The sequence below is a fragment of the Falco biarmicus genome, chromosome 9 (genome assembly GCF_023638135.1).
Source record: "Falco biarmicus isolate bFalBia1 chromosome 9, bFalBia1.pri, whole genome shotgun sequence".
In the NCBI taxonomy this organism is placed as follows: Eukaryota; Metazoa; Chordata; class Aves; order Falconiformes; family Falconidae; genus Falco; species Falco biarmicus.
The window spans coordinates 7818770-7840190 of NC_079296.1; the positions used below are offsets into that span (position 1 = coordinate 7818770).

The 21421-nt window shown below is 56.6% G+C and overlaps 2 protein-coding genes across 3 annotated transcripts; one reads left to right on the top strand and one right to left on the bottom strand.

Moving 5' to 3' along the window:
* Positions 1 to 858: 858 nt before the first annotated feature.
* CUTA (cutA divalent cation tolerance homolog) lies at positions 859 to 10623 on the top strand. Its single transcript, XM_056352304.1, has 6 exons — positions 859 to 1039; positions 3498 to 3646; positions 7264 to 7323; positions 8601 to 8646; positions 9000 to 9049; positions 9588 to 10623. Exons 1-6 carry the CDS (start codon positions 959 to 961, stop codon positions 9688 to 9690), a joined length of 489 nt encoding a protein of 162 aa, XP_056208279.1. The 5' UTR covers positions 859 to 958; the 3' UTR covers positions 9691 to 10623.
* Positions 10624 to 12486: 1863 nt separating this feature from the next.
* Positions 12487 to 20878, bottom strand: PHF19 (PHD finger protein 19). 2 transcript variants are annotated; one of them, XM_056352302.1, is made up of 15 exons: positions 20727 to 20878; positions 19330 to 19530; positions 18992 to 19073; positions 18784 to 18879; positions 18586 to 18686; positions 18322 to 18470; positions 17883 to 17978; positions 17474 to 17542; positions 16345 to 16465; positions 15368 to 15435; positions 15098 to 15268; positions 14908 to 14995; positions 14534 to 14619; positions 14295 to 14390; positions 12487 to 13987 (listed from the first exon to the last, which is right to left on the bottom strand). In XM_056352302.1, exons 1-15 carry the CDS (start codon positions 20853 to 20855, stop codon positions 13636 to 13638), a joined length of 1905 nt encoding a protein of 634 aa, XP_056208277.1. In that variant the 5' UTR covers positions 20856 to 20878; the 3' UTR covers positions 12487 to 13635. The 2 variants fall into 2 exon arrangements, with proteins under 2 accessions (XP_056208277.1, XP_056208278.1); XM_056352303.1 differs by lacking the exon at positions 20727 to 20878 and adding an exon at positions 20239 to 20634.
* Between the last annotated feature and the right edge of the window lie 543 nt (positions 20879 to 21421).

Below are 21421 nucleotides of genomic sequence, written 5' to 3' on the forward strand. Positions count from 1 at the left end.
GGCCCACCGTGCAGCGAGCCCGGGCAGCGCCGGCAGGCAGCGGCACTCCGCGGGCCGTGGGGAGCAGGGCCCGGAGGGGCAGAGCGCGCCCACCCAAGTGGGGACCAGGGGGTTTCCCCTGGCGACGTTGAGGTGGCTGAGCTGCCCCCCTGGCTGGGAGGGTTTGCAGTGCCGGGACCCCCATGTGCTGCCTCACACCGTGGGGACAGCAGGGCTGTGCTGCAGGAAAACACGGGGTTCGCTGCTCCCACCCCATTTTCAGCCCGTGGACAACAGGGGAGACGCGTCCCCCAGCAGCTGCCAGGACCATGTGAAAGCCCCGGGGGGGGGAGGGGGGCGCGGGGCGGCTGCCACCGGGCGTTGAGGCCCAAACAACCCCCCAGCTCCCTGGGAGTGTCTATCCAAAGAGTACGGAGCCCCAACAGTATTAAATCGGTGAAAATAAGTCTTTTTATAGATGTGAAAATCAAGGCAAGCGTGCCAAACAGCATGGAGAAGTGCCTCGGAGCACCTGAGGTGGCACTGGGGGGACCCCAGCACACCCCAGTGCTTACATTGGAGGGAGGGGTGTCCCCAGCAGAAGGTGAGAGGTGTCCCCAGCAGATGGTACGGATGGTTGTGATAATGGCACCGGTGCTACTGGGGGTTTTGAGCCCACTTCTGGGGGTGCCAGGCCCCGGCAGCTGCCCACCCCAGCTTTGCAGGCCGGGCTGTGCTGGGTTCTAGGGTCGGGGTGACAGGGGAGGGCTCATGGGGACAAGGGAGCGCCGCGGGGACACCGTGCTGGCCCACCAGCCTGTGCATCAGCCCAGCGCTGGGGCAGGCGGGGTACCAGCTGGCGAGGAAGAGGAGGAGGAGTTACTGCTCCCTGCGGGCAGCTTTCCCAGGCAGCCATCCCAGCTGGGGGCAGAGCAGGTGGAGGGACAGAGGGGACCCAGCCTCTCGGCCGGCTGGGGGGATGGAGTGGCTGAGCCAGCGCTGCCTGCTGCTGCCCGCTGCCCAGGGCTGCCCCCGACCCAGCCGGGGCACCTTGCTGCTGGTAAGTGGGAGCCCTGCGGCGCTGCCGGGGCTGGCTCCGTGCTTGGGGTGGGGGGACACGGGTGACACGTTGGGGAGCGCGGAGGGTGTCAACCCAAGCCACCGTGGAAACGCCTCCGTCTATAAGGGAACCTCTGCAAAAGCAAAAAAGACCATGCAGGAGGAATGTACTCTCCGTCTCCAGAAAGCAAAGCAGATTTCTTAGTAGTTTTTTTCCACTTGCGCTGAGGAAGCTCGCAGCGTAGTCTGCCGCTAGTTGTGTTTGGGTTTGGTTGGGGTTTTTTTCTACAGAACCTCATCAAAACTAGGCAAAAAGTCCTAACATGGTAATTTAAATTATAAAAGCAACTAAAGCTGGTTTTAGTTTACCAAAGGCAAAACAAATCTTGCAGAAGTCTTAGTGACTCCAAACTCAACTGTCATTTTGCTGGTCAGTGCTTTTCGGTGAAATACTTAAAATCTCCCAGCAGGTTTTTTGGTTTTGTTCGCTTCAACATTCAACAGTCGTGAGTTTATTTGGTTTTCCAGGTAGGAATCCTGAAGTTTCACTCCTTCACTTTTGCACCATCCCTTGGCAAATAGGGAGCTTTGTCTTTCTTTTCAGAAAAAAAAAGGGGGGGGGAACACCCCAAAAAACAAGGGAGTGGTCACTCTTGTACTAATATTCAATCACAAATGTTTCTGAGGATTTGCTCATCACATGCTCATACACCTTCCAAGAAGATTAATGATTGACATGCTGAACAGGTCGGATTTAATTTTTTTTTCTCCTGAGCAGGAGCATGATTACATTCTAATCTGGAAAAATAGGTACACCAGTGTAGCTCTGTTTGGCATGTAACTGTGTGAGTAGCTTCAAGGATTTGTTGCATAATATTTGTTAAATGGCTTGGTGGAAAAAAAAGAGCACAAAAGAAGCTCTAAAATTATTATGAGAAACCTTGTGATGACAAAGACTATTTCTTCAAATGGATTGGAAAAGAGGAGAGAACCAACACAGCACATCAGTCATTTTCCAGACAGAAAGGAGCTCCTGTCTTTGTGGTGACAATGAGAGATATTTTTTTTTTTAATTCGATCTTTTTTAAAAAAACAAACAAACTCTGACATTGGCCCTGTAATGGGAGGTTTTTCAGAGGACAAAGCAGGGTGGAAGTAAGGGGGGGAAAAGGAATATATTCTTAGACTTACAAGCATGTTTTTTCTCACTGTAGTTGAATAAGGGCCAGATGCTGTTTATTTCAAAAACGAGACAAAAGACAAAGGGAAGAGCAGCTGTGCAGAGACAGCGAGCGCTGCAGCCCAGGGTGCGGGCACCATCCTTCAGCTATTACTCAGCACACCAAATTAACCTTGCTATTCCAGCAATGTCCCCACTGAGATAATTATATATTTTTACATGCCTGTGTTTATAGCACGTGAGCACAAAGAGCAGCTAAGGGGCTTGCCAGGAATAGCATCTAATGTACATCAAAACCAACTTGTTGCCACTGCAGTGCCAGCCCATGGAGAAAGCGTTATAGTTTTCTGCAGCTCCATCAGACAGAGACAGCCCTACAGACCTGGGCTGTGTGGTCTGCTAAAAGAAAACCTGTTAGGGTTTCTGTGCCCCAAAGGATCCAATTTCAAATAAGAGAAATGGGCTTAAAACCTGCAGTTAAGTCTTTCCTTCCCTTGCCTGCTGTGTGGGTCTGTATCATAGCCTGGGCGGGCTGCACAACATCTATCTGCAGAAGAGAGTAATCATCCCGGGCTGACGGGGCAGGACAAAAGCTCTCCAGGTCCCAGCACACACTGTATTACTGCAGGCTTCCCACAGCTCTGCTCCCGCATCAGGTCCAGCCCAAATCTGTTTCCCATGGCCATACCCCTACCCCTACCCAACACTGCTCTCCTCCTCTCCACATCCCCGGGGAGGCAGAAGGTCCCATCCCCACCGTTTCCCAGAGGGCTGGACATGCCTCACCCTGGGCACACAGCTGAAGGATGGCTGCAGGATGTGTCCTCAGCAGGAAAGATGTCCTTGGTGTGGGAGCCACGCCTGGTGGTTGCCTTCTTGCTCCTTTTTGCAGTAGAAATGCATTTCAACAGAGACCATCAGTGACTGACCTCCTTATTTTTCTTCAGAAAGCCAGTCATGGCTTCTGGGACCTTGCAGTGGGATCTGTAACCGCCATTAGTCTGGGGGGTGATGTCCCGCAGCAGGGACCTGGGGACCTCTGGGCTGATACAGCCTCAAAACCTGACCCTTTCCTGCCCCAAGCACTTGGCACAGTACTAATTGGCCCCGATGGAGGGGAACGAACCTCCCTATGAGCGTGTTTTCACGTACATTACAGCTAGCATTACTGTGATGTTGAAAGAAGACTGGAGACTTCCCTTGAGCCACAGGCAACGTAAACGCTTGGGCTTACAAAATGCACTATGTCACCTAACATCGACACGTGTTTTGCCGTTAGGTGGTGACTCTGGCTTTGCTGATGTACCCGATGCTGAGGAGTCTCGCTCTGCAGCTGCACTCTGCTGTCACCGGCAGCTATGTCCCTGGGACCCACTCCATTGCCTTCATCAACTGCCTCAACGAGCAGATTGCCAAGGATATTGCCAGGTACAGAGACGCTTCCCTTGCTCGCCTGCTCAAATTGTTCGAAAGCAGCTTCTTGTGGAATAAAGCTTTGCCTTATCCCTCGAGCGGATCGGTAGTTCTCTGTACTTGATACTTCTACCTGAATGGTACTCCTTTTCTGTTTCTGCTCTCTCTGTATCAAATATCCACTTACCAAGAGCTGTGCTTTCTAAAAGAAAGCTGACAATTGCCTCTGAAGTCAATGCCATGGTAACATTAAGCCAATTCTCAATTTATTCCGCTGCCTTTCATTTTCAAGACCTATTTTAAAGCCATGGCCCTAAATCTCAAGGTCCTCAGATGGATTAAGCCCCAGCCCCGTGTTCTCTGATCTGCCACAGTCTTTCTTCTTCTCTAGAACAACACAGACCACAAATTTCAGGAGAGGTGTCGGTAAAAGGTGAAAGTGGTCCACAGCAAAGACAGAACAGGCACTTGTGAGGTACCACCAGGAGGCCAGCACTCTGCTCACCAAGCAAGCTTCAGGGAATGAGGGCTCTACCTTGTTGGTTTGGGTTTTTTTTTTCATCTCTTTTAATGTATGAGATACTTTGCATGATATTTTGCATGCAGAGTTTCTTTCACACATCTGTTAGTCCCTGACTCAATAGATGGTTTGTTCAAAATACTGAAGCCATGTTGACTGGGGAAATGTTTATGATGGACCATTAAGTTTCCTGCAACACCTCCTGCACTGCTCTCCCTGCTACTTGCCAAAAACTCTCCATCTTCTGTAAAGTGTTCCCAAACAGTCATTCAGGAACTGACAGGCTACTGAAAGGGATTTTGTGTCACCTTAAATACTGCAACTGTATTAAGAAATTCAAATAGAATAATATCTGCACTTCTTGATGTCTTCTGAAAAAAGGAGTAACTGTACATGGCTGGTGAAAAGAGCCTCAGTTCTTGAAAATCCTTCATCTAGACGGCTTTGCAAATGTTTTCCACTCTTTGTTCCTTATCTTGCAGGGAAGGGAGAGGAAATAAATCACTCCCCATTGCTGAGATGTATGTACTTTGGTTGTGGTTTTACTGGTGGAGTAGTTGTTCCTTTGTTCCGGAATTTGGATGAATGAGCCATGGTTGTAGGGGATGACACAGGGCTTCTACATGTACTTTCCCACACACCTTTTTCCTGTGCTGTCATGTTTATTCTTCCTCTACATTGCTCAGCGGAGCACTCACTCTGATGGATCAGTCTGCGAGGAATTTTCCTGCTGGTTTTAAGGAAAATGAGCTCAAGGTTTGTAAAAGCAGACTACCTGCAGGTAGAATTCAGCATCTGGCTTGTTTGTTACATCAGTTCTAACCCAGTTTATCTAGATTACTAATAACTTCAAATGCTCAGAAAAAAAACCAAGTCCACACAGGAGACCTAGCCTCTTCCCTGTGCCTGCTGTGAACTGCATCTCGCATAACTTACCTATCAGCCAAGCAGCCCTTCAGCCTCCAGTTCTGCCTTAGATTTGTACATGTCATTTTCTTTGCTTTTCCGCTTATTAATATTTTATCTGTCTCAATTCAGAGCCTATTGTGAGGCAGGGACAAAGAAACACACATTAAGTGCCCAACCCAAAGATATCATGCATTATGCAGATGTTTTCCACAGATCACGTTCAGCTTCTTATAATGTTTCCCGTTCCCATGGTGGCCGCTTGTTTCCGCTCAGCTTGCTAGAACAAAGTTCAGGATCTCAGTTAGGATCACAGCTTATTGGGACAGAGCAGAAGCAATTAGAAGGTACTCACCCAAATCAAAAGGTTCCTGCGCTAAACTGACTTGGAAGTTGCAGGCAGCAAAAACAAAATGATTTGTGCCATGTGTTTGACATGACAAACGCAGCAGGGATATCTCCGCTCATGCTGCTGCAGTTTGTTGGTCTACAGATTAACTCAAGATGCTCTACAAGCATTAAATGCCTAGAACTGGCAACACATGGTGAGAGCAAACAACCCGGAGCCTCCTCGGACGGCTGTTCTCTCAGCTCGTGGTGCCTCTGAGCCGTCGGCTCCGTCCTATCTCCATCGCCTTGCTGGGCTTAAATGCTAAACCCGGTCCCACAAGTTAGGTGGGTCCAGGCACCGGTTCTCTAGCGCACTGCTGGAGCGGCAAGATGTTGGATGATATGGGGAAGGGCTGCTTTCCTCCCAGCGCGCAGGCTGCTCCCGAGTCCCCCCTGTCCTGCAGCCCCACGAGGTTGCTCAGAGCTGCAAGGTATAAACCCTACAGACAGGCAGAGAAAGCAGAGCCGGTAATGCAGACGTGCAAAGGAGCTTATGCACATTCAAACAAGAGCCCAGCTTTCCTTAAGGCTCACAGGGCAGATTGCAAGGTATGATGCAGCTGGACATTAGCACCCTGGCTGGGGTATCTTCAGGTGACAGCCATGGGGGAGGCACCTCTTGTCCTTCTGCTCGTCTTGGGGAGTGTGCTAGGCAGCCACCACATCTGTCATATTTTTACAGTTTGTAATTTGTCTTTTTGAAAGCTAGGAGTTTCTTACAGTTTCGTTTGTAGTTGCCTATAGGATGTATCATACCCTGGATGAAAGGATAATAAATTTTTAACTTGCTTGGAGTGAAAAGCATTCTGGAGAGAGTTTGCATTGGAACAGTAGTTAATTGGAATGGTTTTAATTCTTCAGCTCACTAAGAGTTAATTTTTGTAGGCTGTTGAACCGAACCTTCCAATATCTAATAACTCCCATGTTCTTTGCAGTTCAAGGTCATCTAGAAGTTAAATGTTTACATTGTTAAAGCACTTGGTACAAAGTAGTGCCCAGCAAGGCCAGTGTTAAAGAAAACCAAAGGTGAAGTCACTAGCGCGGCGCCTTTAACAGAGCTGCCTGCAAGAGGGATAGGGCTGCCATCTCCGTGAGAAGGGCCCAGACATTGCTGTGGTCAGAAAACACAACATTTGACCTACTTCTTCTAAAAATCCAGCCTGAGATTGCTTCAGTATTCTTTAATCACTTAAATATCACTTCTGCTGGCAGAGCCAAGCAGCTCTGCAATAACAAATCAGCCCACAGCTAAAGGAGGCAGCCAGAGGGAAGGAATTTATTTGGGCTTCAGATTTCTAGGATGTTTTGGGTAGAAAAACCTTGATGTTGTTAATTTAACGAGATCCACATTTAGTCTGCTATGTGAGGAAGAGGCACGGTTTGACTGGGAGACAAACCCCTTTGCATCCGTCCCAGCCCCGGTTCTTGCGACCCCACGGCTCAGCCCTGGTGTCCCTGCAGCCAGATGGGCACAGGGCTGGTGCTGGGCAGGGTCCTTGCATTGTGCAAAGCACAGGTCCCTTGTGCTACTCCAGGCCAGGAACATCACCCAACCTTCCTGCTTAGCAGGGAGGGACAGCAGGAGGGTCCCAGAGCCGTGCCAGGCGGACTGAGCTGAATGAAGCCTTTCCAGCTAGAGGTCACCTTTGCCTTTGCTTTCTCAGGGTAATAATTAACTCCAAATCCCATGTCTCTAATGTCAAAGCTGCTGCTGGCGGTCAGGGGCAGCACAAGGGAATGTCCCCATGGCTGGGGGCAAGCACTGAGGCGCAGCGAGCTGGGGGCAGGCACTGACACCCCCTCCTCTCTCACCCAGGGCCATCATGGATAAGAAGCTGGCTGCCTACGTGAACATCCTGCCGAAGAGCTCAGCCTTGTAAGTCGGGCTGAATATTCCCTAATGGAGGAGGCAAAGCCAGGATCCCTGGGCGGGGGAGGGGAGGGGGGGGAGGGGGAGGTGGACATCCCGTGGGGAGGAGGCAGTTTCCAGAAGGCGACTGGGTCTGTTTGTTGTTACAGAGGGTAGAGATGATCCTCACCCGTGCAAAGTACACGAAGTTTCTTAAGGAGTGCAGAGGCTCCGACTGCCAGAGGGGACCGTTTATTTATTGGTGACTTGGCTACATGGAGAGCTAGCAAAGAGCAAGGTGATTTATGGTCCTGAGGACACGGCACTTGTTTTTAGAGGATCTAAAAAGAAGCTAAGATAGTGACCAGAAAAGGCTTTTACAGTATTAAGCAGCACTTTCAGGAAGGACGAAGTTATCTTTGACCTTGAACTACAACAAGCCATGCTCTGCAGGTATCCTCAGCCACCCATACAAAGGGTGTCAGAGGGGTTAAAGAACAAAGCCCCAAAACAGCCTTTTGCTCATAGCAGCACCCTGACCTAGCCCTGCTGGAAGCGGGGAGTGGGTCCCTATGCCACAGCCTCCCCACAGGAGGGTTTCCTCACTGTGCAGCCCCCAGGCTCTTCCATAGCCCAGCTATGAGGCTGCTAAAATAGGGAAAACCCAGTAATGTTCTTCTCCCCCTTATGCTTCATTCCCCACGAGCCGGAACAGCTGGAGCCAAGTTGCTTACCCACAGCCCTGCAGGTTTTTCCTCTGTGCCCGGTTCAGGAGACACCACAACGTCTCCAAATGCCTATTCATGCAGGGACCTGGCGTGCAGATGAAATCACGATGGCCTTCTGTCAACATAAATGTTTTGAAAGGTCATATCTGACTCACAAGAAGTACATCTCCTCTCCTGCAGGGAAGGAGAGGAAAAAAACCATGATGCTGTCGTGCTCAGCCTCCCAGCTACAGCCATGATACAGTCCCTCCAGGCACCAGCCCCCAGGCACGGCTTGGAGCAGGACCACCACCACACAGCACCCAGAATCACCCCAGTCCCACTCCTTTGCCTTGCCATCCTCCCTGGGCAGCTCTCCCAAGGCTGGCACAGGCAAGGAGGCTCTAGTCTGTAAATCTGGGGTGCTCAGTTATGTGCACGGCAGACTTTTGGGGCCAGCGATGCTTCTCAAGCACTGATTTGCAAAGGAGCAACCACAGGCAGAAAGCACCAAGCAGGAAAACTAACCCCCCTGGGGGCTTGGCATGGCTGCAGCCAGAGCTGTATTTGCTGATGCTTCACTTCTTTTAAATCTAGGTATTTCTGGAAAGGGGAACTGGAAGAATCCACTGAAATACTACTGGTAAGTGACAATTCCCCCCATCACGAAAATCCCCATCCCAGACTGCCCCAGCCAAAAGGGGCTGCAGGGTGGTTTAGGGAGGGTGGCATAACCTGCCCGAGATGTGGGACAGTACCCAGGGACCCCAAGTACCTGCCTGAGGGCATGGCAGTGGCAGCTGGGTGTAGCAGCCTGGCTCAGCCCCTCATGTTGCCACCACAGGGGGTATCCCCTGGGCAAGAGCCCAGGAAGGGCTCCTATTGCACCGCCAGCTATGTTGGATGGGTGCAGTGGAACTGTGCAAGCAGGATTGCTCCATCCCCTTCACTTCTCCCTTGTTTTTTGTTCTGTTTTGTTTCTTTTACTCTCCACAGTTAGTGAAAACAAGGACATCCAAAATAGGCGAATTGTCCAACTACGTCAGGTGAGGCTCTGGCTCTGCAAGAGCACTGGGTTACCAGTCCAAGGTAGGCTGCCATCTCCAGCTCAGCTTTGGGAGTTGGGTTCCTTGAGCCATTTCCCACCCAGGGCAGGTTTTACTCCTCCTAATATACCTTATGAGCCAGAAGACCCCAGAGGTGGCATGAGCAAAAAAGAGAAGGTTGGCAGGAACACCAACAGTTGGGCTTCAGCCAGCCCCTCCTTACTGGGTACAACGAGGTATTCTCCTTCTCCTAATGCAGGTCATTCCCTGGCTGCCTCCTGGCAGGGTTTCCTGCATTTCCCAAGCACTGAGTGGTGAGTGCAGCCAGCTTCGGGCCAGGGCCCCTGGCAGTCAGCTGCTGGCTGTGGTAAACCCCAAACTCAAAGCAAAATTCTCACATGGCCAAAAGAAGATGCGGGTGCTTTGAAGTCAGCGGAGAGCGTGGTGCAGGGCTGGCGCGCACAGCTGGGAGCAGAGACCTCTGTTCCGCCGCGGGGCTGTCAGTGACACTGTTCCTTGGCGTCTGTTTCCACTTTAGATCCATCCATCCCTTTGAAATTCCTGAAATCATCAGCCTGCCTATTGACCAAGGAAACCCTCTCTACCTCAAATGGATAGAGGAAAGTGTCCCACCGGACTAAGAAGTGCAGAAAGCGCCTCGCTTTTGGGGAGACCAGGTGAAACCTGAAGCCACACCGGTCTCCCTGTACAGGCAGGAGTTACATGCACGTGGGGAGGCAGCTTATAGCTTCACGAGTTTGCTATAATGCAGAAGTTTGGGATTAGAAATTGCATTTGCACTCGAGACATCCCCTCCTTGGCCTGACCCTGTGCTCCAGGGAGCACTGAGCAGCCCGGAGGTGACGCAGGCTGAAGTGAGGAAGGGCTACATCCACCTAGGACTGCTGCAGAGGATACAGAGATGCTCATGTCAGGACACTGCAGCATTTGGGGGCTGTCTTAGGCCACCAGCAGCAAATGCTAGCTGGAAGCCAGGGGCTGGCAGCCCCTCCAGCGCCGTGCATCCCCACAGCCAGCACCTGAAACCCTGCCTGGCCCTCTGCTCCCCTGCAGTGGCTGCTGCAGCATCCTGCTCTGCTCTGCCTCCTGCTTCCCCAGCCCGCAGGCAGCAGGATGTGGCCAGGCACCCTGCAATGTGCCAGCTCATGCCCTCTCCTGCTGTCATGCAACATGCTGGTTCGAGTCTTACAAATTCCAAGGAAACAGCAAACTCGTGTTTTTTTCAAAAAAAAAAAAAGTGAGCATTTACCAGGAGCTGCAAGCAGCGCATGTGCTGACCCTGCCCTACCTGCCGAGCCGGGGAGAGCCAGGCTGAGCTGGGCAGCATCCTCTGCCAGTTCAGGGAAACCAAGTGCTGGTGGGACCAGGGCATCACCCAGCTGCGGGGCATCACCCTGCATCCCCTGCCCACACCGAGATGGTGGCTTTCTACCCAGGCCAAGTTTAACCTTGGAAAGAAATGTTCATGTTGATATTTTAATGGGCTATAACTTATGGAACAATATTGAGTTACTTATGTGACTGAGAAGGGAATAAACGGGAAATTTTCTTACCTGGGCAGGCTCACGTGTTGTTGCAGTTTGCAGGCACAGTGTCCACAGTGAGCTGGGCAGGAGGAAGGGCCCATCATGAGTTTGCAGCGGCTCTCTCTGGCCTGATGCTGACCCACGCAGAGCTCCCGCCTGCTCATCTTGGGCTTATGGAGAAGTGGTACAAGGCATTTTGCAGGCATCAAGAGCTGGGTCCCTGGGCTTGCGTGGCCCCACCAACCACCAGAGGTAGCGTGGGGAAGGCTCACAGGGGCAGGAAAGGCAAGACAGGAGTGAACGTGGTCTGAACTCTGAGAGCAGGAAAGATTTTAGCGCTAAATCCAAAGAAACAGGGTACCAGCTAGGCACCTCATCTGGCAAAAAGGAACAAAGCACATCAAGTGAACACCAGCACCCCCAGGCCACACTGGCACCGCACCCAAAGCTGAACTTTGCTTAGCCCTGTCAGTGCTATGTTGTGCAGTTATCACGGCAGCACAGAATGGTCAGGGTTGGAAGGGACCTCTGGAGATCTGTGTCCAAGCTTTAAGCTAAGGTTAAGTGGATGGAGGCTATTTGGGACCTCACCAGCCAGTAGGACTGAGTGAGGGCCACCCCCCTCTACAAAACCCATCACTGCAAAGGGTGTCCCTGTCCCCTGCTGTCCCCACACCTTTCACGGCTGCACCCACATTCCTCCCTTTGCATCCTTCTGCCGTTCTTGTGCTCCACAGCAGCACCTCTCCGGCCGAGGGCACACCTCACCTTGGCACAGCATGACCCAGCAGCACCAGCCGCATTGTGGTGGGCACTGGGCATCTGCCCAGGAGCACACACTGACCTCCAGCGCCCAAACTCAGTAGTCCTGCCACTACAAAGAACCAGCTATGTTAGAAAAAAATGTCTTTTTAATTGTACATCAGACATATTAATTACAACTTGGGTATAACAAGAGTTGGTTATTACAAGCAGCAACCTGAACTCATAAATTTTTAGAAGGTGCACAGACTCGTTATAGTATCTATTACAGCTAATGCAAAATATACTCTGCAACAAAAATATTTTTAAAGGCTCCACATTCAGTTCTCTGCAAGAGGCCAGGGGGAGAGGGAACAGAGAGGGAGAGCAGAGGAACCAGGGCCACGTGTTATGGGTACTGCCACAAGTGCAATGTCCATTGGCACATCCCACGGGAATAACCCTGCTCGGCCCTGGCACAGCTTTTGGCAGCCCCCGGCCCCTCCGGCAGCAACTCTGACAATAACAAGGGCTTCATAGGCACTGGTCAAAGGGAAATACTGAAATCAATCCTTTGGTGACAAAGCCAAGACAGGAGGGGGGTGACCTGGCTGGCTGCAGGAGCTGCACCCCTCCTTGCCAGGGATGAGGGGTCCTGGCAGCGCGTCTCCCAAAAGGATGGGGCCCCTCCAGAGATGCTCGTCCTGGGATAAGCTGAGATGCAGACCCTGAGGGTGCCAAGCACCTCTCCCCAAGGCACATCTGACCCCACTCGGCTCAAACCATCTCATGGCTGGAGCTGGATGGAGCCTTCCAGACCTCACCCTGCACCAGCGGTCAACAGCTCCTCCATCAAGCACACCACCAGGCACATGGCACTGGGCAAACTGTCAGAAAGGAGTTAAAATGCTTTTTCCTGCTAAGCCAAATATTCAGGCTCCTACTACAGGACTGAAGCAGCTCGAGGCATCGCCACCTCACAGCTGTGCAAAGGCCTGGTGCCTGCTAGGGGAATTAACGCAACTGGCAACTCCCCTCCACACAGGGTGTCCCACTATGTTATTTTAGCAGTAGCTGAAGCAGAAGTTGATTTTTAACGGCCACACTTTGGCCTCTGGTTTGCAAACGCCACCTACTCTCTCATGCCAATTACACCAACAAATTTTTTTCAGTATATTTTCAATAAAACCGCCTTTTCAATCACCAGTCGGCAGATCCCACAAGCACACACAGGAACAACGATGGGGCTACAGGCACAGGGTGTGCTGACAGAGCAGAACCATGCACCCCCCCCAGCATCGCCACCCTCCATCCCCATGGGACAGCCATGTAGTGATAGGGGACAGACGAGGACAACATTAAATATATATATATATATCTTAGAAAAGAAATCTAACAAATATGTCTGACGATACTAGGTTATTTTTTTAAAAAAAAGACAACTGCTTTGCTCCTGAACAACCTGGCAGTATTGCTTTAGTTAAAGAAGGGGGCTGCTCCTTCTCTTCGGCAGACAAACAGACCCCCCACCCTCACAAACATCGACGCTACGTCGGGAGCAGAAAGCGCAATCGCTCTCCAGCGAGGCACAGCCACGAGGCCATGGGGATGGCCACGGGGACCCCAGTACAACCCTCTCCCCATGCCCCCACTGTCCTCTTCGGCCTTTTTGGTTTGTCTGCTCATTTGGCACGTTCAGAATGAAGATTCCTGGAGGAACAAAGGCCTCGGGCTCCAGTCTGTGAAATGCCCACGGTGGTTTTAAGGCAAGGGTGTATCTTTTGACTCATCTCTTCCAACACAATGATTGTCAGAAGAACAGGGAAATGGCGCTGGTGCATTACCACACGCAGTCCAGGTCATGGGATGAGACCCCCAAAGGGGCTTCCCCAGGGGCACCCAGCCACGCTGGGGGGATCCTCTGGGAAAGGCCAGACCCACTCGCTGCTCTTACTGGCACTGCGATGGTGCCCTGGGTTTGGCCAAAGGCTCCATCGGGAAAGCGCAGCTGGGCCACGCTCTTTGCATATACATGGCCACTAAAATAATAATTGTTAACATAAAAAAATTACGGCAGCAAGGCTGGGGGCTTCACCCCTGGGCAGCACTGCCGACAGCGCCAGCTCAGGCACTGCCTCCACCCGCGGTGGATCCCGGGGAGCCGGCTCCAGCTGGGACCCCCAGCACAGAGGGGTCTCAGCCCTCCCAGCATCCCTCCTCTGCTTCACGATGAGACTTTCCCCATCATCCCTATCTCCTCTGGTTCGGCTCCGGGAAACGTTTAGGGGCGGGTGGCGTTCAGTAAGGGGTCGTGCCTTCCCACTCCACCAGGTACTGCACCTTCCCCTCCAGCGTCACCCGCCGCGCCAGCACCTGGTACTTCTCGCCGCAGACCAGCCTGCCCGCCGCCCCGAAGTAGCTGCTGATGGAGGACTTGAGGTGGGAGAGCGAGGAGTCATCCTCGCTGATGCTCTCGAAGGTGTGGCTGTCAATAGCATCGTCCGGGCGGTCCGGGCCACAGGCTGCCTCGCTGCCCTCAGGGGTGCCCCCAGCCGGGCGCCTGCCCACCTCCCCACCTCTCCTCTTCGCCCCCACCGAGGCATAGGCTGGCACTGCCAGCTTGCGCTTGCGGCTGCCCACGGTCCTCCGGCTGTGAGGGAGGGGACAGAGGAGGGGTGAGGGCAGCACCCAAAAGGTGTCCCCCACCATGCTGGCTGTGCCCGCCGCCCGGCGAGCCTAGAAGGAGCACACCGGGAATTCCACTGAAACCAATGGCTCCAACCCTGCACAACGAGCAAGGCGGCGCTGCTTTGGGACCGCCAGCCCGCTTTGGGAAGCGAGGGGGAAAGGGTCCCCAGTGCAGGACATTCCTGTGCCAGGGCGCTGGGGCAGTCCCTTGTCCCCCTGGCCATGCCACTGGGACCCTTCTGGAAGGGGGCAAGGGGCACAGCCCTCACCTGGACTCGTAGGAGAGGCTCGTGGTGGCGGAGCCTGAGGTGCTGGCAGCATCTGTGGAGTCCACATCTGACAGGAAAGTCTGTCCCGAGCTGGCACTGGGGATGGGATGCAGCATCAGCCCCAGCCCGGAGCAAGGGGCACCCCGGCCCCCCACCGCCACCCCAGCTCTCCCTTCACACTGGGGTGTTGAAACCGCTCCCCCCTCACCACTCACACCCCCAGGCCCAGCCACACGGACCTTTTCAGGCTCTGAATTTCATCCAGTGTGAAGTCAAAGATGCTGGCCAGGTGGTGGTTGGTGCTCCAGGCGGAGGTGAAGTCACTCTGTGCCATGAAAACAAGCTCACTCGTCACCCCTGAGCGGCACGGTGCTGCCCACGGTCCCGGCGCCGTCACCCCCTGCCCTGGCACCACCGCGCTCCTTCCCACGGCCCCTGGGAAGCAGGCTTGGCACGGAGCATTTGCAAACCCCAGGGCGAGGGATGGGTGCTCTCTCTGCCTGCACAAGCCAGGGAACCTCGTGGGGAGCCCCAAGGATGGAGGGGCCAGGGGCGTCCCACTCGGCTGCTAAATCCCAGGATGGCTGCACAGAAGAGGGAGTGAAGGACTCACGCTGGGAATTGCATCCTCCAGCAGGAACTTGGCCCTCTTGCGCCGCGCCGCTCGCCGCTTCTGCTGCTGGAGCTGCCGGGGCAGCAGGCTGCAAAGCAGGGGGGAGCTGAGGCTGCCAAGCCATCCCAGGGGAGCATGGGCATGGGGTGCTGCAGCAGCGGGGGGTGCCCAGGCAAATTTGGCTGCTCACCTGTCTTTATGGACGTATTTGCTTTTTCCCCTCTTCTTCAGCTCGCAGGAGCTGCCGTCACCCATGCCGGGGGCTTTCTCTGGCAGCACCTTGCTAGGGGGGTTTGGAGGAACGCGGATCCGCAAGCGGAAGATGCATTTCTTCTTTTTAATTTCCTTCCCACACAGAAACCTGGGTGGCAGAGGGGAGGAAACAGCCCTCAGCTGGGGGGGGCCACAGGAGCATCCTGCATCCCACCCTGTCCCTCACCCCACCGTGCTGGGGGCTCACCTGCTTTTGTAGCTGTTGAGGGCGTTGAGGAGGTGGGGGCCGCGCTCGGAGATGGGGGTGCCCGTCAGCTGCGGAGATGGCAGAGGTCAGGCAGGGCTCGGTGCCCGCTGTGGTTATGCAAAAACTAAACAGACGGGGGAACCCGAACTCCAGGTTTCGGCTCCTGCCCGAGGTCAGGGAGGGAGAGATGCCAAAGCCCAGAGCCACACAGCCTTTGGCACCGGCGGCCCTCGGTGCAGGGCAGAACCGATCCATCCCGGCACAGTGACTGGCTTCCAGCGACCCTTGGCGTTAGCACTTCTCCCAGCTCTAGCTCTGACTGGGAAACTTGTCAGGTATGGCACCCAAACAAAGGGAAATCCCAGCACACAGAGAAAAGCGATTAAGCTAATTTTGAGCAGGAGCCGCTCATGCCAAGTGCTGCACGAAGCGGGGTTTTGCAGAGATGCCCAAACTCATCGATGCAGGGCTGCTGCATGAGCACATCCCTTCCCACCCTTCACCCTCTGCCCATCCCAGCTGCACCCCAGCCCTGGGAAAGGTCCCTTGGCTCTGCCCAGGGTCCGTGCCCAGGGGCTGACACCATTCCCAGCTCAGGGAGCAGCATCCGCCATCCTCCACCGCCGACACTGGCCGCTGGGGACACCCCACTGCCACCAACCCGGAGCCAGGTGAACAGCACATGGGAGCTGCTGCGCGTTCCCAGTGGGTGCAAACACCCCAGGCCAGGTGCTCCTGCCCACCCAGAGGAACTGGGCAGGTGTTTTAAAGCTCCTTCCCTGCAGGGGACCAGCTGAGGACCAGCTGGCCACAAGTGAGCAAGCACTCCCAAAGCATGGCCCCCCTTCCACCCCAGCCTCAGCTGCTGTAGGAAAGGAGGGTCCCATCCCTCCCAGCTGAGGCTTCAGGCACAGCTGGCTGCATCTTACAGCTTACATCCCCAGCAGCACCGGTGAGCCCAAGCTGTGTGTTTTTACCTTCCCAAGCTGCAGCGGATCCCAGTGATGGTTCACGAAAGCCAAAATCTCCTCAAAGTCAAAGTACTTCTTCTTGCTCTGTACACCCAGGTTGTAGAGAGCGAGATGGACAACATCCACCCTGCGGGAGCAAAGTGGGTGAGAGGGTCAGCAGCCTACCCTCAACCCGGCAGGATGGTACCCACCACGATGCTCTGCTCTGCCAGTGCTGCTCCGGTGCAGCCCCCAGCACAGCCTCCCAAAACCCACCCACTGGAAGCTGGGACATCCCCACACCTTGCAGCTGAGGCAACCCAGCTCAGAGGTGCATCCCAGGGGATGCCATAGCCAGGACAGCATCCCTTGAGCTTTGGGGAGTGGTGTGATGCTGCCTGAAGCTGGGGGGAACCCCAGACACAGAGACCCTGAGCCCAGGAGCTGGAGGACATGCCACTCCAAGGATGAATGCCCAGTTTTCCAGCTTTTTAATAAGCCCCAGCTGTGTGCTCTGGCTGCAGTTAGGTACGGGAGCAGGATAGCTCTTACTCAGACTTACACTGTCTACTTAAACAACCCAATCTATCCAGTGGGATTTTACACCTGCATCTCTGAAAATGAAATCCATGCAATGTATCCTGCAGGATTTGCTTTATTCTTCTTCCAGCCTGCAGCACTGCTCCATGCAACATCCCTGAGCCAGCTGCATCCCAGCAGCTCATTAGCACCAGTAACAGGGCTGAGCACAAGGGGAACAGCAGGGAAAAGCTGGGCTGTTGGCGCTGTTAATATGCGTTATAAAGCGCTTTGAGACCATGAAGGTACGCTAGATGGTACCACTTGTAAACTTGTATTTAATCACAGAGCTTGATGACTTGTCACCGGATTGCCTTTCGCAGTTATCCCCTGGCTTAACGTGTCCCTTGGCTGCCGGACAAACAGTAGGTTTGGGGCATATGGAGAAACAGCTTCCCGGGAAACATGGAAACCTGCAGGGCCGGGCAGGAGGAGCTGCAGACCCAGGGCCCGTGGCTGAGCAAAAGCCCCAGCTCAAGGCTGGGCTGGGGTGAGTAGGAAACGCTCTGTGAACTCATGCTACTGATGCCCTGCGGCCACCCCGGCATGTCCCGAAGGAGCTGGGGATGTTTCTTACCATCTCAAGGGCAGGCGCTTGATGTATTCAGGTCCCTGGTTGCATACGGAGCAGAAAAACACATAGAATCTGGAAAACAGTGGGGAGGGAGAGCACTGGGGGTGGGGGTCATCCCCGCAGTCATGCAGGGCCTGGGGATGGGCTGGGGGGAGGACAGTGCTCCTCCAGGCGCCACCAGTGACAGCACTGCAGGGAGAAGCAGGGCTCTGTGGGATGGGGCCACCCGCCTGCTGCTGGGGTGGCTCATCCACATCGGTGCCCCAGCCAGATCAGGGAGATACAGGCTGGGGATGTGTCTGTGCATGAGCCCCCCGGGGAGGGAGATCCAGGCTGGGGATGTGTCTGCATGAGTACCCCCCTGAGAAGCCAGCTCCAACATGCAGCCCAGCAAGGTCTGGAAGGGACATACCTGTCTCCGAACATCATGGGGTCGCTGAGGCACTGGGTGCAGGCTTCGTGGAACCACTGCCGGCAGCGGTAGCACTGCAGCATCTTCAGGTACCACCTAGGGAGGGAAAGGAGGTGGGTGACAGCAAGGGCAGCATGTAGCAGCCACTGCCCCATTCCCCCTCCCAGGCACCGACCCCCCCAGCCAGGGAGAGAAAGTCCTAACTTGTACTTTCTGCAGCCACGGCAGTGGGTACAAACGATGTCTCCAGGAGTGAGTGGAGACCCAGGTGGCAGAGGCAGCGTGGGCAGCAAAGCCACTGGCTTGAGCATAGTGCCCTGCAAGCTGGAGACTTCCCTTTTGGGGGCAAAAAATCCCCTCCCTCAATCCCATCTTCCTTTTGTAAATGCCTTTCCCCACAAAACCGAGCACGATAACCCCCCAGCAGGCAGGGTCTTACTCGCCGGGGCCCCCACAGTAGCAGTAGCACTGCTGCTGGTTGGTCCGGTGCGGGGAGTCCCACTCGAGCAGGTCGGGGTTGTAGGACAGCACCATCTTGACAGCTTGCAGTGTCTTGGCAATGGCTCCCTTCTTCAGGGCACCCCCCTTCTGCAGGGGCGAGCGGGACGGGGGTCAGCGCAGCTGCCCGGGGGGCCACATCCTGCACCGCCGTGCTGAGGGCGGGTGGTACACGGAGCTGGCAACCCCGGGCAGCCCCACTCACCCGCACGGCCAGGGCAAATATGCAGCGGCGGCAGAACCACGGTGTCCCCAGGGGGCCCTCGCCACCACTCGCCACCGGGACATGGCACTGCTGGTGATAACCTGCAGGAGGGCTCGGCATCAGCACTGCCAGGCTGGCCGGACCCCCACCCCTGGGGGGGGTACATGGCCAACCCCAGGGTGATGCGCCCACACTCACCCAGCCCACACTTCCCGCAGATGAGGATTTCGTTCATGGGACCTGATGTCTTTCCCAGGCAGACGATGCACTTGGGCTCCTCCCCAGGGACACCGGCTGCGGGACAGGGATGGCAGAGTCGGAGAGACCAAGGCACAGCCACATCTCCATGGTACTGGGAAGAACCTCCCAGCACGGTGGTGGGAAGGGAGGATGGGGCAGCACTCACCATGCTGGATGTCCTTCCAGAGGACCCAGTACTTGGAGTTGTCCTCAAACGTGACGAGGCAGCTCTGCTTGGAGCCGCTCACCTGCATGGAGAGCGGGATGAACCACTGGGCATCACCTCCCATTCCCAACACTTCCCCATTTACCGTGGGGGACCAGCCCTGAGTCGGGTGCATTTGGGGTGTGACACCCAGGGGCAGGACATCAACCCAACATCCCCCACTGCCCAAAGACATGCTGCAGCCCAGGCCAGGACCCCTCCGAGCCACAAGCCAACCCAGGGAAGGGCACTAGCTACACCTTGGGTGCCCACATTACCCTTTTGGGTGCCCACATTACCCTTTTGATCTTCCCAAGGTAACAGAGCCCATCGGTCCAGCGGCACAGCACGTACTGCCCCTCCATCAGCTTGACCATGAGCTCCCGGCAGCTGCTGCCCCTCTGCACCGAGGCACCGGCCGGCGCGCGCTGGACACGGCCCGCGGCCGCGTAGACATCCCGGATGATGGGGTTAAGCTTGGCGGTCTCCATCAGCAGAGCCTGGGGGGGATGCACACACTCGTCACTGTCACCGTGCAGTCACCCACGCCACAAGGCGCCAGCGGCCAAGCACAGCATCCCGGAGGGTTATCCCCGGGAGCACCGAGCCTGGAGCTGGTTCAGCACCGCTAGCGGGGGGGGGCTCAGGACCCGCAGAACAAGTGCTGATGAGCCGGGTTTGTTTAAGTGGAATCAAAGGGATCGCTGCAATCTTTGCTGCTCTTGAGCAGGAATTAATTATAGAAACTTCTTAAAAAAGAAATAACCCCTCGGCTGCCTGGGCTCCCGCAGTGGGGCCACCCTGCCGAGTGGCACAGGGACACGGCGAGTGGCACAGGGACAGGCTCGGCCTCGCACAGGGCACCGCAGCCATAATACCTTGACAATTCACGTGGGTTTGAATTGACAATTCCCCAGCAGCTTCGCAGGCTCCCGAGCCACCGGGACAGCGGCTGGAAGCGGGTTTGCCGCGGAGGGGCTGCAGGGAAGGGGGCAGCCCCCCACCCCCCGCCATCCCAACGCGCATCACTGGAACGCCCCAAAAGTTGCTTTACCAGCCCCCCCCCCCCCTTCTTTGCGCTCCCGACACGGCCCCACGCGTGGGCTCACGCCGCCGGTCACACCGCGAACGCCCCCCCGTGCTGCGGCCACCCCCTGCCCGCGCCCTTCGCTGCCGTTTCCCGGGCGGGCAGGAGCGGCCAAACTTACGGTAAACCGGGAGCGACCGAGAGCAGGCGGCTGGCGGCGGGGGGGGGGCGGGGGCTGGCAGGAGCGAGCCGCGACATGTCCCCCGCAGCGCGCCCCGCCACCGCGATTATGAAAGCGGAGGCGGGTCCGCGCGCCCCCCCCCCCCCCCCCGCTGCCCGGTGCCGGGAGCGCGCCCGGCGGAGGGGCGGCACGGGGGGACGCGCGGTCACGGGTGGGAGCTGCCACGCCGCTGCCGTGCCGCGCCGGGCGGCGGAGGGGAGCGAGGGCACCCGGCCACCCCCCGCCCCGCCGCAGTCCCCCGGGGCCGGCGGCACCTGCCGGGCGGGGGGCGCAGCGGGGGACGCAGCAGGCGGCCCCGGGAGCGCGGCCGCGGGCCCCGCCGCCATTGGCTCATTCAAAGGCGCTGCCGGCCCGGCCCGCCCGCCCGCCCGGCCGCGGCCCCGCCGCCCCCGCCGCGCGCCCCGCCGCCCGCGCCGCGCTGCCCTTACCGCCGGCCGCCCTCTGCCGCCGCCGGCCCGGCTCAGCGCCCGCCCGCCCGGGGCCCGCGGCGGGGAGCGGCGTGCGGCGGGGCGCGGGGCGCCATCTTCCCGCGCTTCCCCCGCGCCTCCCGCGGGCATTGACGTCCCGCTTATGCAATTAGCGGGGGCCGCCTCCGCCGCCTCCCACGGCCCCGAGCGGCGCGGCACGGAGCGGCACGGCACGGCACGGAGCGGCACGGCACGGCACGGAGCGGCACGGCACGGGCCCGCGGGGAGCGCCCGGCACCCCCTGCCGGGGCTCGGCACGCGCCGGGGGGGGTGCCTGCCGCTGTCCCCCCCGGGGGTACCTGCCGCTGTCCCCCCCCGTGGGGTGCCTGCCGGTGTCCCTGCCCCACCGGAGGGTACCTGCCGCTGTCCCCCTCTGTGGGGTGCCTGCCGCGGTCCCCCCCCCCGGGGGGTAGCTGCCACTGTCCCCCCCCGGGGGTACCCGCCGCTGTCCCCCCCCGGGATATCTGCCGCTGTCCCCCCCGGGGGTACCTGCCGCTGTGACCCGCCGGGATACCTGCTGCTGTGTCCCCCCGGGGGCACCTGCCACTGCTCCCCTCCATGGGGTACCTGCCACGGTCCCCCCGCCGCTGGGTGCCTGCCGGTGTCCCTGCCCCACCGTAGGGTACCTGCCACTGTCCCCCTCTGTGGTGTGCCTG

Coding starts and splice junctions, on each gene's coding strand:
- CUTA (XM_056352304.1), top strand. CDS start 959: ATGGAGTGGCTGAGCCAGCGCTGCCTGCTGCTGCCCGCTGCCCAGGGC. Junction 1,040..3,497: donor GCCGGGGCACCTTGCTGCTG/GTAAGTGGGAGC, acceptor TTTTGCCGTTAG/GTGGTGACTCTGGCTTTGCT. Junction 8,647..8,999: donor AATCCACTGAAATACTACTG/GTAAGTGACAAT, acceptor TACTCTCCACAG/TTAGTGAAAACAAGGACATC.
- PHF19 (XM_056352302.1), bottom strand. CDS start 20,855: ATGCCCGCGGGAGGCGCGGGGGAAGCGCGGGAAGATGGCGCCCCGCGC. Junction 15,269..15,367: donor CTCAACAGCTACAAAAGCAG/GTGAGCCCCCAG, acceptor TCTGCCACCCAG/GTTTCTGTGTGGGAAGGAAA. Junction 14,620..14,907: donor TGGAGGATGCAATTCCCAGC/GTGAGTCCTTCA, acceptor TTCATGGCACAG/AGTGACTTCACCTCCGCCTG.